Source organism: Muscardinus avellanarius, assembly GCF_963383645.1.
Source record: "Muscardinus avellanarius genome assembly, chromosome: 10".
Taxonomy (NCBI): Eukaryota; Metazoa; Chordata; class Mammalia; order Rodentia; family Gliridae; genus Muscardinus; species Muscardinus avellanarius.
The window spans coordinates 91,174,719-91,187,083 of NC_137796.1; the positions used below are offsets into that span (position 1 = coordinate 91,174,719).

Sequence of the window (12,365 nt, forward strand, 5' to 3'; positions counted from 1 at the left end):
TAGTGCTTGGTCTAACACAGAGCAGCTGGAACTTGCTTGGCTTTTCCACAGGTCGCAAAATCAAATGTCAGCAGGGACCAGGGAGGCCAATATGAATGAGGCAGATGGGCCAAGAATGGAAAAAGGTTTTCATAGCAAGCAGTACAGGCTCAAGCAGTTGGCTTTTCTCTTAAGGACCATTAGAGAAAAGCTGAACAAAAATAGAGATAAGCGACAGCTGACCCAGGTTCATTGTCTGCAGGCCCGAAAGGAACAGGAGGGCCCGGATGAGGGACGGACATGCCCTCAGCCCCAGCTGGCTGCTGCTTGAGGGACTGCATGCCTGGCATTGGTTGGCAGATATCAGTTGTTCAAGAGGAGCCAGAATCTGGCTTTTAAAATATTTTGTATGAAAGCTCCAACTTCTCTATGTTGGCAAGGAAATTACATTTTTAAAACATATTATGTAAGCCGGTGTGGTTGTGCATGCCTGTAATTCCAGTAATTGGGAGACTGAGACAGGAGGATAGCAGATTCTGGAACAGCCTCAACAAGTAGCGAGACTCTTACCCTGTTTCAAAATAAAACTAAAAAATAAGGCTGAGGATATAGCTTGGAGTTAGAAGGCCTCTGGATTTAATCCTTAGTACCACAGAAAAAGAAAAAGAAACATGCTATGTCAATCAAGAGGCTAGGCATAGCCTGCCCTGGAGGCTGGCCTTTGGTAACCCCTGTGGTAAGTATAGACATACTTAGAAGTATTTGCTTGAGCCCAGCGTGGTGGTGCACACTTGTAATCCCCGCACTTGGGAGACTGAGACAGGAGGATCGCACAGGTTCGAAACCAGCCTCAGCTACTTAGGCTCTCAGCAACTTAGTGAGACCCTGTTTCCAAATAAAATATAAAATAGGTCTGGGAGTATAACCCGGAGGTAGAAAGCCTCTGGGTCCCACCTCCAGTACCACCAAAAAAAAAAAAAAAAAAAAAGGATTTGCTTGTATCAGCCTTGTAGAAAGGCAACTGATAGGATAGATGTACTCATCTTTTGGGACCACATATACAATTTTATAGAATTTTAGATATAATTATTTCATGTTTATTCCACTACTTGTGGGAGGTGCCTGTGTGTTTATCAATAATTAATGCTCTTAATTGGTTAAAAAAAAAACAGTATGAAAAATCAGAAAAAAAAAGTCTTTTCCTATATTTGCTCCCACTTGCTTTTATTTCTGCTCTGTCTACCCTTTTAGGATCTCTTTGGGAGATTCCTTTCTCCCTCTTATAATGAAAAGAATCATTTCTCTGCTTCTCCCCACCTTGTTTTGTTCCCTGCACAGTATAGCTTGGCCCTTTTTCCTCATTAGTACCTCTACATTTCCTCATTTAAGGTAACTGGTTAATCAGGTCCCTTTGATATCTCCCAGTGCCTTGCGTCATGGTGGCTTTGTATTGTATCTTGGCAGGGGCTGTGTGAGAGGACCTTTAAGCGTCTGTACCAGTACATGCTGAATGCCGGACTGGCCAAGGTGGTGTCTCTTCCCTTACAAGAGATTCACCCTGAATATGGACCTTGTAAGACCAAGAAAGGTAAGGGTGGAGTCTGCTCGGTGCCCTGGGCTGGCTGGCTGGCTTTCCCTTCTCTTCTCTGAGCTCCAGCTTCTCTCTCGGATCACATTCTACCTTGTAATCTGATGCTTTTGTGCTCTTATTCAACTCTTTGCTGCTCCGTGCCTGGCTCAGGACCTTTATGTAAAAAGTGCCCAGAAAATTGTTCTTCCAGCCAGTATCCTCCAACATCTTAAATCATGGTGTCAAACACAAGTTTATCCTTCCCTCCTTACACATAGTCACAGTTCTTCATTCTTTGGCCAGTCTTTTAAACTGCCATGTGTCACTTAATGTTGAGGAGAGCTCTGAGGAATGCTCTGATGGGTGATCTCATTGTGTGGACATCACATGTACATACATACAGCTAGGTGGTACATGTCAGTCACGCAGTGTGGCCTCTTAATGTCTTTAGGAGAAGCACGGAACAGACTGTATGAGGCCACTGCCAGTGTAACAGCATACTAGTCACCATAAATGTTTTTATAAGTGGAAGGAATATACGCTAAGCCACAAAAAGCAGAATAAATGATTAAGCCGTAACACCATCATTTATTATCAAATATATACCACACATGTTGTGCGTGCTATACTTTCATGTGCCTAGAAGCACAGTAGGCTTTTTACACCAACACTTTGCCACAAATGCACAGGAAGTGCCTTGCACTGCTGTAGTGTGATGTCTCTAGGCACTAGGAATTTTTTTGCTTCATTATAATCTTATGGAACTTCTGATCTATGTGTGGCCTGTCATTGGCCAAAATGTCGTTAAAGTGGCACACAGTTGTACCTGCTCTGTGCTGCGTGATCTCATCATGTAGCCCCAGAAGGTAGGTGGTAAAGTAACTTATAAAAGGATATCAAGCAGTCAGTACCCAGCAGAAGTTGGATTTGAACCATCAAAGAAACTTGAACTAAGGACAACAGACTGTTCTTGATATTTCCCTATTCATGCTATTTACCTCTCTGATTAACTAAAGTTATTTTAAAAGCTGAGGTCTGAGCTTTCAATAAAATACGATAGCCATAATGTATGTCCTTATTTCCACTCCACCTAAATTCTACTCCCATTGTGCTGATAAGGGATATAAAAGGAGTTAACTCACAACTACAAAGAGAATAGGACAGGAAATGGCAGCAGAGAGCTGCAGCAGTGTCTTGGTGGTAAAGGCAGGTGGACAAATGGAAACAGAGCAGACTGGGAGGCCAAGTGCCCCGAACCAACCAACACCTCACAGCATGAAAGAACTAGAGAACTGGAGGTTCCAGGAGGCACAGGGATGGAGACAGGAGGGTCGACCGGTAGTCTGAGAAGCAGTTGCACCCTCCCCACCCCCAATTCTGTAGCTAGATAAGAAGTGCTTTCCCAGGACGACAGGAGTCTAGAGTTAACTCAGGAGTGCGGGCACTGGAGGGTTTCTAGGCTGGGGACGGGGGGGTGCTGGCTACAGGGGATCTGACAGTCTCCAGAGGTGAGATTTCCTACAGCTTCTTTACCCAACTTGGCTATCTCTTGATTTATTTTGTCATTTCACGGTGTTCATCCATAGGCAGTGACCAAAGAGACTAATGGACTAATGTGGGGCAAGAATTCTTATTGTGCTGCCTTGGTCAAGGTCCAGGGTCCCAGCCTTCACCTCTGAAATAAGCAGGGTGGTATTTGTTTTGTTTTGTTTTGTTTGCTATGCTGGGGATTGAAGCTATGGCCTCACACATGGTAAGCAAGAGCCCTACCAGTAAGCCACATGCCCAGCCCCTCCAGAGGCCTCCTAAAAGGGAACATGGGCCCCAAGGACTATTCAGCGTGTAGAACACTGAGAGCCAGATCTATGATTCCTTGGCTCAAAGGCTAGAGCCTCCTTTCTGAAGAAACTGAAAGTCTATGCTAATGCCCCTACATAGTAACATCTGGGAGTTTCTCAACAAAATAGCCATCCCTGCCAGCTCACCCTTTCCTCCTTGCCATATTTGAAACAGAGGATTTGGAGCAGTGTTTTAGTGCTTCACTAAATAAGGAAAGCTAATGTTAGAAGCCAGCAAACATGGGGAACAGAAACAAAGTCGGGGACAGATGAAAACTAAAAAAAAAAATACTCCTCAAAATGGAGATGTTACATTCTGAAACCAGAGCAAGGGGCTATGGAAAAAAAAAAAAAAGAAACCTGCAGAAAGTAAAAGGAGAGCTCTTGGAAATAAAATAGTGTAGCTATTACAGTTAATGATTCAGTGGAAGGGGAGATAATAAGATAGAGTTATGAACCCACTCCCTCCAAAAAGAATAAAATTCTAGGGATAGAAAATGGTAGAACCAAGTTGAACCTAAAAGACTGAATTTAAAAGATGCAATACCCACATAATAGGGTTCCAGAGGGTATCAGTCAGCTTTCCATTACTGTAACAAAATGTCTGAGATAATCAACTTAAAAACAGAAAAAAGTTTTGTTGCTTTACAGTTTTGCAGTCCCTGGGTACTTGGACCATTCCTTTTAATATTGTGGTGAGGCACCACAATATTAAAATTCTGGCAGGAGCAGGTTGTAGAGGAAGCTGCTCCCAGGAAGCAGGACAAAAGAAGGGGTGGGAAACTGATGTGCCCTAAAAGGACACGCCTTCAGTGACCTCACTTTCTCCCATTAGGCCCCGCCCCTTATAGATTTCATCACCTCCCAATAACACCGCAGGATAGTGGTGTTATTGATAGTGGTAATAACACCACACCAAGCCCCCTCACCTTTTTTTTTTTTCCCTGTGGTACTGGGGATTAAACCCAGAGGCATTCTACCTCTGAGTTAAACCCCCATCCCGATTTCATTTCTTTTTTTGAAACAGGGTCTCACTAAGTTGAAGAAAGCCTTACTAAATTGTTGAGGCTGGCTTTGAACCTGGGACTCTTCTATCTCAGCATCCCTAATACTAGAATTATAAGCCTGTGCCACCACACCCAGCTACCAAGCCCTTTAAAAGTTTTTCCTCTTTATATTTTTATTTATTTATCTTTCAGTACTGAGATGAGCTCAGGGAAGTTCTGCCACTGAGCTACATCCCCAGTATTTACTTGGTTTCTTTTATGAGATAGCCTCACTTGCCCAGGCTAGCCTCAAACTGGGCAATCCCTCTGTCGCAGCCTCCCAAGTAACTTGGATTTCAGGCATGCACCACTACACCTGGCTCTCATCCTTTAATACATGGGCCTTTGAGGACTTTTTTCTAAGCCATAGCACAAAGAGAGAGAAAGAATGAGGACATGCGCTCACAGGAGAGCAAGGGCAGAGGACCAGAGAAGGGAAGCTTACCAGAAATGATAGAGCGGAGCCTCATCTTTGAGTCTAGTTCCTAAGGTGTTCTTCAGTGTCGAGGAAATGTGGGATTGGTTGAAAGAGTGGCTGGCCTCAGGCAAGGAGGAGGAAGTGAGAGGGCGCTGGGCCCCATGGAAGGGAGTCGGGACCAGGGAACTGAGAGGCGTCTGGGGAGATGAACTGACGGGGCTGCTCAGTGTTTGACCTGGAAGACTGCTGGTCTGAAGACTGAAAATGCCCGTATCTTGTGGATGTACTAATAGTTTGTATTTCCTGACCTGTTGGAAGAAAGGCACCAAGAAACAAACAGACTTAAGTAACTGTAAAGAACAACTAAGGAGGAGCCTTAGTTCCTTCAAGAACCTTTTTATGCTGGGCAGGTAACCTTAGAAAAGGCTTTGCTCAGGGCAGAAGGCCCTGGAAATTCAAATGAATCTCTTGAAACTAACCACTGCCAAAGGCACTTTTGTGGTCAGACCCTGGGTTTGGATTCCTGTTCTGTCTTCCTGGTGGCCACCTGACCCTGTTCACCTCGCTTCTCACTGGAGTCATCCAGGGGTGACAGTACCCACTTTCCAGGGTGTCGTGAGGCTTACAGGCAGCAGTGTTCACACACATGGCATTTAGGCTACATCTAGCCGTGCGTTTTATTTGGCTCACAGAGTGTGTGTTTTCACTGAGTTAGTTGCTAGCATTTAAAAATTAGGATTTTTTGCCAGGCGTGGTGGCACATGCTTGTAATCCCTGCACTTGGGAGGCAGAGACAGGAGGATCGTGCAGGTTCGAAGCCAGCCTCGCTAGCTTAAGAAACCCTGTTTCCAAATAAAATATAAAATAGGTCTGGGAGTGTAGCCCGGAGGTAGAAGGGTTCCATCCCCAGTACCACCAAAAAAAAAAAAAATTAGGTTTTTTTTTTTTTAATGGTGTTGGGGGGTGGAACCCAGGGTATTTTCTACCTCTGGGCTATACTCCCAGACCTATATTTTATTTGGAAACAGGGTCTCACTAAGTTTTTGAGAGCCTCACTAAGCTGCTAAGGCTGGCTTCGAACCTGTGCGATCCTCCTGTCTCAGCCTCTCAAGCACTGGGATTACAAGGGTGCACCACCACGCCCAGCAATTAAGAGTTTTTAATCTAAGAAGTCTGACTTTCAATTTCTGTGTAAACGTTAATTAGGCAGTACTGACCTGTATTTTTCCAATGGGCCAGGCACTAATGTCGCCACTCACCAAGGACACCAGCCTGCTTCACTCTGCCCTGTCATCTGCCTGTCCCTTGCAGGTGTATTCATGCACAGGGTCCTCAGTGAGTCAGAAGTCTGCTCCCTTAAGGAATTCCTGGAAGAAGGGTCAGCACGACTCGGCGCAAACAGTGGCAGCTTTGGCTCCTTGTGCAGGTCACGAGGCAGGTGTCAGGATGATGACAGCCGGAGGCTTTAGGTCATCACAAACTCACACCCTCACAGATGTGCACGCCCCAAGCCCGTTGATCACAAGAGGCTTGTCTCTCACCCATCTTTCTGCTGCTCTGGCTTAGAACCCGAGCTCATTGCCAGCCCTCCCTCCCTTCCCCTGACACACGTGTCTCGGTTTTTAGCTGTTGTGACTAGGGCCTTGAGCTCCTGGAGTGTGGTGGCCACGCCCCCTGCATACTTTATATGTCTGCAGAGTCTGCTTGGAACAGAGTGGGCACTAAGTAAATGTTTAGCAATTTTAATTGAATTATCACTTCAGTTACTTTCCTTGTGTGCAAGACAAGGAATGAATGCACAGTTTTCAGGGGTTTTTGCCTTGAGCTTTGTTGGTTGTATTTGCAAAGTTAACATAAAATCTTCCCTCTAAGGCTTTATGGAATAGAGAGGACTTAAGTAATAAATAAAGATGACGTATTACTTCATGTTAATGTACAGGTGTGCCTGGGTATGTCCTTAAACAGAGTTTGCATTTAGCATATTTCACATGTATATTTCACTGCACCTCAGGCTCAGTGATCTGTTTTACAAAAAGCAAAATAACCTTCGTAATGAAAACAGTCATCCTGAGCAGCTCTGTTTTGCAAATTATTTTCTTCAAGTGTTTACCAGTCGTCCTGTGTTTATTAAATTGTGCTAAGAAAAAGGAGGAAGAGAAATGGAAATAACTTGGCCAGTCCCTCCCACCACTATCACAGTTGGAAGCAGCTAACAGAGATGTGTGCCAGGCTAATGGCTGAGCTGGTCTTTTGAGTGGGTTTTTCAGGTTCAGTATCCAGATGAGCTCAGCACTGAAGGGGGTGGGAGGGGAGAAACTCTTGTACTCCCCTATTTAAAATGTGGACTCCCTACAGCTGTTGCCTCTGTGGCTCTTAAAAATTAACCAGTTCAGCCAGGCATGGTGGCCACGCTTGTAATCCCCGGGCTTGGGAGGCGGAGACAGGAGGATCGCTCAGGTTCGAACCAACTGCGCTGGCTTAAGAGACCCTGTTTCCAAATTTAAAAAAAAAAAAAGTAGGCCGGGTGTGGTGGCGCACGCTTGTAATCCCCGCGCTTGGGAGGCAGAGACAGGAGGATCACGCAGGTTCGAAGCCAGCCGCGCGCGCTGGCTTAAGAGACCCTGTTTCCAAATAAAAATGTAAAAATAGGTCTGGGAGTATAGCCCGGAGGTAGAAGGGCTTCCAGGAACCCCAGTACCACCAAAAAAAAAAAAAGTATAAAATCGGTCTGAGAGTGTAGCCTGGAGATAGAAGGGCTTCCCGGAACCCCAGTACCATACACACACACACACACACACACACACACACACACACACACACAAAAAAAAAAAAGCCATTCAGAGCTGGGCACAGTGGTGCATGTCTGTAATCCCAGGCCTCGGGAGACTGAGACAGGAGTATTGCAGGTTTGTGCTAAGTTGCATCTCCAGCAATTTAGTGAAAGTCTGTTTCAAAATTTAAAGGGTGCCGGGCGTGGTGGCGCACGCTTGTAATCCCTGCACTTGGGAGGCGGAAACAGGAGGATCGCGCAGGTTCGAAGCCAGCTGCGCTAGTGTAAGAGACCCTGTTTCAAAAATATAAAATAGGTCTGGGGAGTGGAGCCCGGAGGTAGAAGGGCTTCCAGGAACCCCAGTACCACCCAAAAAAAAAAAAAAAAAATTTAAAGGGCTGGGGTAATATGAGGTAATATGCCCCTTTGTTCAATCTTCAATACCAAAAAAAAATAAGTTCAGCAAGATTTCAAGATATGAGATCAATATATAAAAATACATGGTATCTCCATATACTTGTAATGAACAATTTGAAAATCAAATGAGAAAAAAATTTGTTCACAAAACTTTTTTGTTTTGTTTTTGTTTTTTTGGTGGTACCGGGGTTCCTGGAAACCCTTCTACCTCCGGGCTACACTCCCAGACCTATTTTATATTTTTATTTGGAAACAGGCTCTCTTAAGCTAGCGAGGCTGGCTTCGAACCTACATGATCCTCCGTCTTGCCTCCCAAGTGTGGGGATTATAAGCGTGGGCCACCATGCCTGACTTCACAAAACTTTTTAACAAAAGAAATGCAAAACGTATCCTCTAAAATTACAAAGCGTTGCCAAGAGAAATTTAAGGTCTAAATAAATGGAAAGACATTCATGTTCATTGACTAAAACGACTTAACATGATTAAGATGATAATACTTTCCAAATTAATCGGATTTAACATGATTCATATCTGATTCCCAGCTGACTGGGAAATTGATGGGCTGATCACTAAAATTTACCAGGAATTGCAAGGGACCCAGAAAGCAAAAACAGTCCTGAAAAAGAAGTGTCAAGTAGGAGAACTCTTCCTTTTAATCAAGTGTGATATTGGCTCAAGGACAGATATAGATCAATGAAATAGAATTGAGAAACCAGAACTGTAATCAGGTATCTGTAGTCCACTGATTTTCTTTCTTTCTTTTTTTTTTTTTTTTTTTTTTCTGTACTGGGGATGGAACCCAGAGGCTTTTTACCTCCAGGCTACTCCCCCAGCCCTGTTTTATAATTTATTTTGAAACAGGGTCTCACTAAGTTGCTGAGCGCCTCACTAAGGAGCTGAGGCTGGCTTCGAGCCTGTGCGATCCTCCTGTCTCAGCCTCCCAAGCGCAGGGATTACAAGCGTGCGCCACCACGCCCGGCTGTAGTCCACTGATTTTCAACAGGTGTGCCGAGCCTGTTCAGTGGAGAAGAGTGGCCAGTCACAGACGCCCATTACTCTATGACTCCATTTACAGTAAAGTCTAAGTTAGGGAAATCCAAAAGCAAGTTAGTTCTTAGGGTAGAAGGGAGGAAGAGAATAAAGGGCTAAAGGGATGGAGGGGACAAGCATGTCCTGAAATGGGCTGGGTGCACAGACTGAATATATTTAAAACCACTGACTTGTATATACTAAGTGGGTGAATTGTATGATGTGAGTTAAATCTCAGTATAGTGTTAAAAATTTAAATAAAAAATAAACCAAGAAACATAAGAGATACAGCAAAACTAAATTACAATCATTAAGATGGCAAAATGGGCCACTTAAAAAGTTATAGTAGGATTAAAGTATGCAACATAAGAAAGATGAGCCATATTTAAAATGACTAAAATGCAATAAAATAAATATAAAGGCTTAAAAGCTTCAAAACCAAAAAGCTGGATATAAAAAGAATGAAGACCAGAAAAACAGAAAGGATAAAGAGTGAATATAAACATAGAAAGATTAGGAAAAGTTTGTCAGAAAGTTTAAAAGCTTGGAAAACTGATGGTGTGGGGGACAAATGATTAGAACAGTTTTTTTTTAAAGCAAGATTTCTATAAAAGTGATTAAAGGATACTAGCTAAAGAAACGAAACACAATTACTATCAATACTAAAGATTAAAGGAACAAGAGCATTTTAATATGGCAAAAAACTTAAAATCAAAAACTTACAAGAGGGACAGAATACAAGGGTATAAATGACTGGTCCTGAGCGTCTCCTGCCGCGACAGTGGCGGCTCTCCAAGGGGGCTCAGGCCCTGGGGAAAAGCCTTTGCAAGAATCCCTTTTCCTCTTCTGGGGCCCCCTGTGGGAGGAGAGTATGCCCAGCCCTGCACAGTGGGGGCCATCGACCTCCCGCAGCAGGAGACCTGTCTGTCCATCTGAGCTGTGCTTTACAAAGCCCGCTCGCATGTCGATGGCAGTGGCAGTTTGACCAGCCCTGTGCAGGGTCCGCAGGGCATGGGTGGAGCCAGGGAAGCGACTGGCTGTATCTCGGGAGGTGACACTGCCCTCTTGAGACCCGACTCAGGACCCTCAGCTCGCTGTGGTCTTAGTGTTTAGCGCCACACACTTTGCACCTGGCCCTTCCCATCTCTCAGTCCCACTTTTAATTTGGGAGGCCTAACTTTGTCATTTACTGACTCAGCCGAGGCATTTGAGGAGGTGACATTTGCACTGGGTATTTAACAAAGATTCGGAAACTCTAGACCAGGAATATTTATACAATTTCCTAAACTTTGGTAAGTCCTCACATGTATTATTGTCAATACTTGTGCAGTTAGTAAGAAAAACCTTAGAGTCCATGGGCTTGTCTAAGGGCCTTACAAAGAGGGAGCTGCAGGCGTGATAGCACATCCTTGTAATCCTGTTACTTCAGAAGTTGAGACAGAAGGATTGCTTCACAGCCAGCTTCTGCAACTTCTTGAGATCCTGTTTCAAAATAAAATAAGGCTGTGAATATAGGGATAGAATATAGAGGCAGAATGTCCCTGGGTTTAATCCCCAGTCACCCACGCACGCACGCGCACACACACACACACACACACACACACACACACACACACACCTGTTGTCATCCCACTTTGTGATCAGTCTTGAGAGAGTGGGGAGGTAGAAAAACACATCAAGGTAACTCTGGGTGCTGGGCCGCGGGTCTTTTCCCTCACTGTAATTCTTCTAGCCACTCTATCCTGTCTGTGTTCTTTTTCTTTATTTCTCTACCAAGAAAATGGAGGCAGAAATTGCTCGCTTAAGGTCACAGAGTGGGTTGGTACTGGGGCAGGGATTTGAACCTAGAAACTGCAGTTGAGCCCGTGTAGCACTCAGCCCCCTCTGCTGCTTCCCAGGAGACTGGGCGGGCTCATGAGGAAAGGAAAGTTGGTAGGTGAATGCCTGGGGCCAAAGGCAGAGCCACCCAGGACAGCTCTTAGGGCTCCAGCGTTTGCAGATCTGGACTCCTTTGCAGGCTACTTTCTTCCAAACCATCTTCTCTGTGTCTGTTGCAGAATGAACTTTGAGTTAGTCCCAAACATCCTGCCTACAAAACGTCTTTGCATGTACTCAGACCTTCCGCAGTCCACCACGCTCCTCAGTCTCAGCCTCTCCAGTATGAGATTACAGGTGTGCGCCACCACGCCCGGCTAGCACCCTCCCCTTGCTTGTGCCCCTGAAAGAGGGAGCCTGCCGTGGCGCCTGCTCATCGTCTCGCTCTTGTTCCCTCCTGGGTTAATCACAGTTGATAGCACACTTTGCTAGGCAGCCAGATGCGACTTCTTTCTTGGGAATGTGAGAAACACAGGCTGTCATTTCCTCTTCGCAGCCACTCAGGGCTTCCCTTTCCAATAAATTGTGCTTCCGACAGAAATTTGAAATTCTAGCCTTGCCAAGCACCCTAGTGTAAAAGACATCAGCTAAATCACCCAACCCAGGTGAGCCTCGGTTTCCTTTTTCTTAAAAAGGCAATAGTAACTGGTAGGGCCACGAGATGAGAGGGGAGAAAGCTTCTGAAAGCAACTGCCTGTCACTGCAGATATGCAGGACGGAGTCGCCCACCTCCTTGCTTTCCTCAGGGTCTAGACTCAGCCGCCCTGGCTCTTTGATGGTGAAAATCTGCGTGGTTCCTTTGTAGTGAACTGCTGACCTCAGCACGCCTTAGCTTTAAAAGAATCCTTGGGCGTGTGTGGTCCTCTGGCCTTTTGTTCTTGGAAAGAGAGCCCTGCAGGCAGGGACCAGTGGCTGCCATCAGCAGTGCCCAGGTCCTCCGGGGCCAATTGCTGGCCTGGAGCCAGCACTCTGGTGGAGGGTAGGTGGCTCCTCACCCTAGCGTCTCACTCAGCATTTGGCTTTAGCGGACTTGTAACCTGGAACAGACTTCATTAAGGCAAGTACGAGCTGGGTGGGGTGGCGCTCGCTTGTAATACCAGCATTTGGGAGGCTGAGACAGGAGGATCGCAGTTTGAGGACAGCCTCAGCTACTTAGTGAGGCCCTTTGCAATTCAGTGAGATTCTGTTTCAAAATATAAATAATAAAAAATAGGGCTGGGGTATAGCTTGGAAGTAGAATGCCCATGGGTTTCATCCCCAGTACCACAAAAAGAGAAAAAGAGACAGAGAGAGAGAAAGGCAAGTAGGAGCTAAAGTGTTTTAATTATCAAAGTTTCAGGTTTTTTTTTTTTTTGTGTGTGTGTGTGTGTGTGGTCTTGGGGTTGGAACTCAAGGTCTCATGCATGCTAGGCAAGCGTTCTAT

The 12,365-nt window shown here is 45.2% G+C and overlaps 1 protein-coding gene across 1 annotated transcript in view; it reads left to right on the forward strand.

Moving 5' to 3' along the window:
- The window catches only part of GTF3C1 (general transcription factor IIIC subunit 1), a gene marked incomplete at both ends in the record, with an annotated part of 65,807 nt that overhangs the window by 12,413 nt on the left and 41,029 nt on the right, over nt 1–12,365 (forward strand). The window contains one exon of the mRNA XM_080703435.1: nt 1,444–1,567. Coding sequence (XP_080559561.1) covers nt 1,444–1,567 — 124 coding nt within the window. The remainder of the gene's footprint in view (nt 1–1,443; nt 1,568–12,365) is intronic.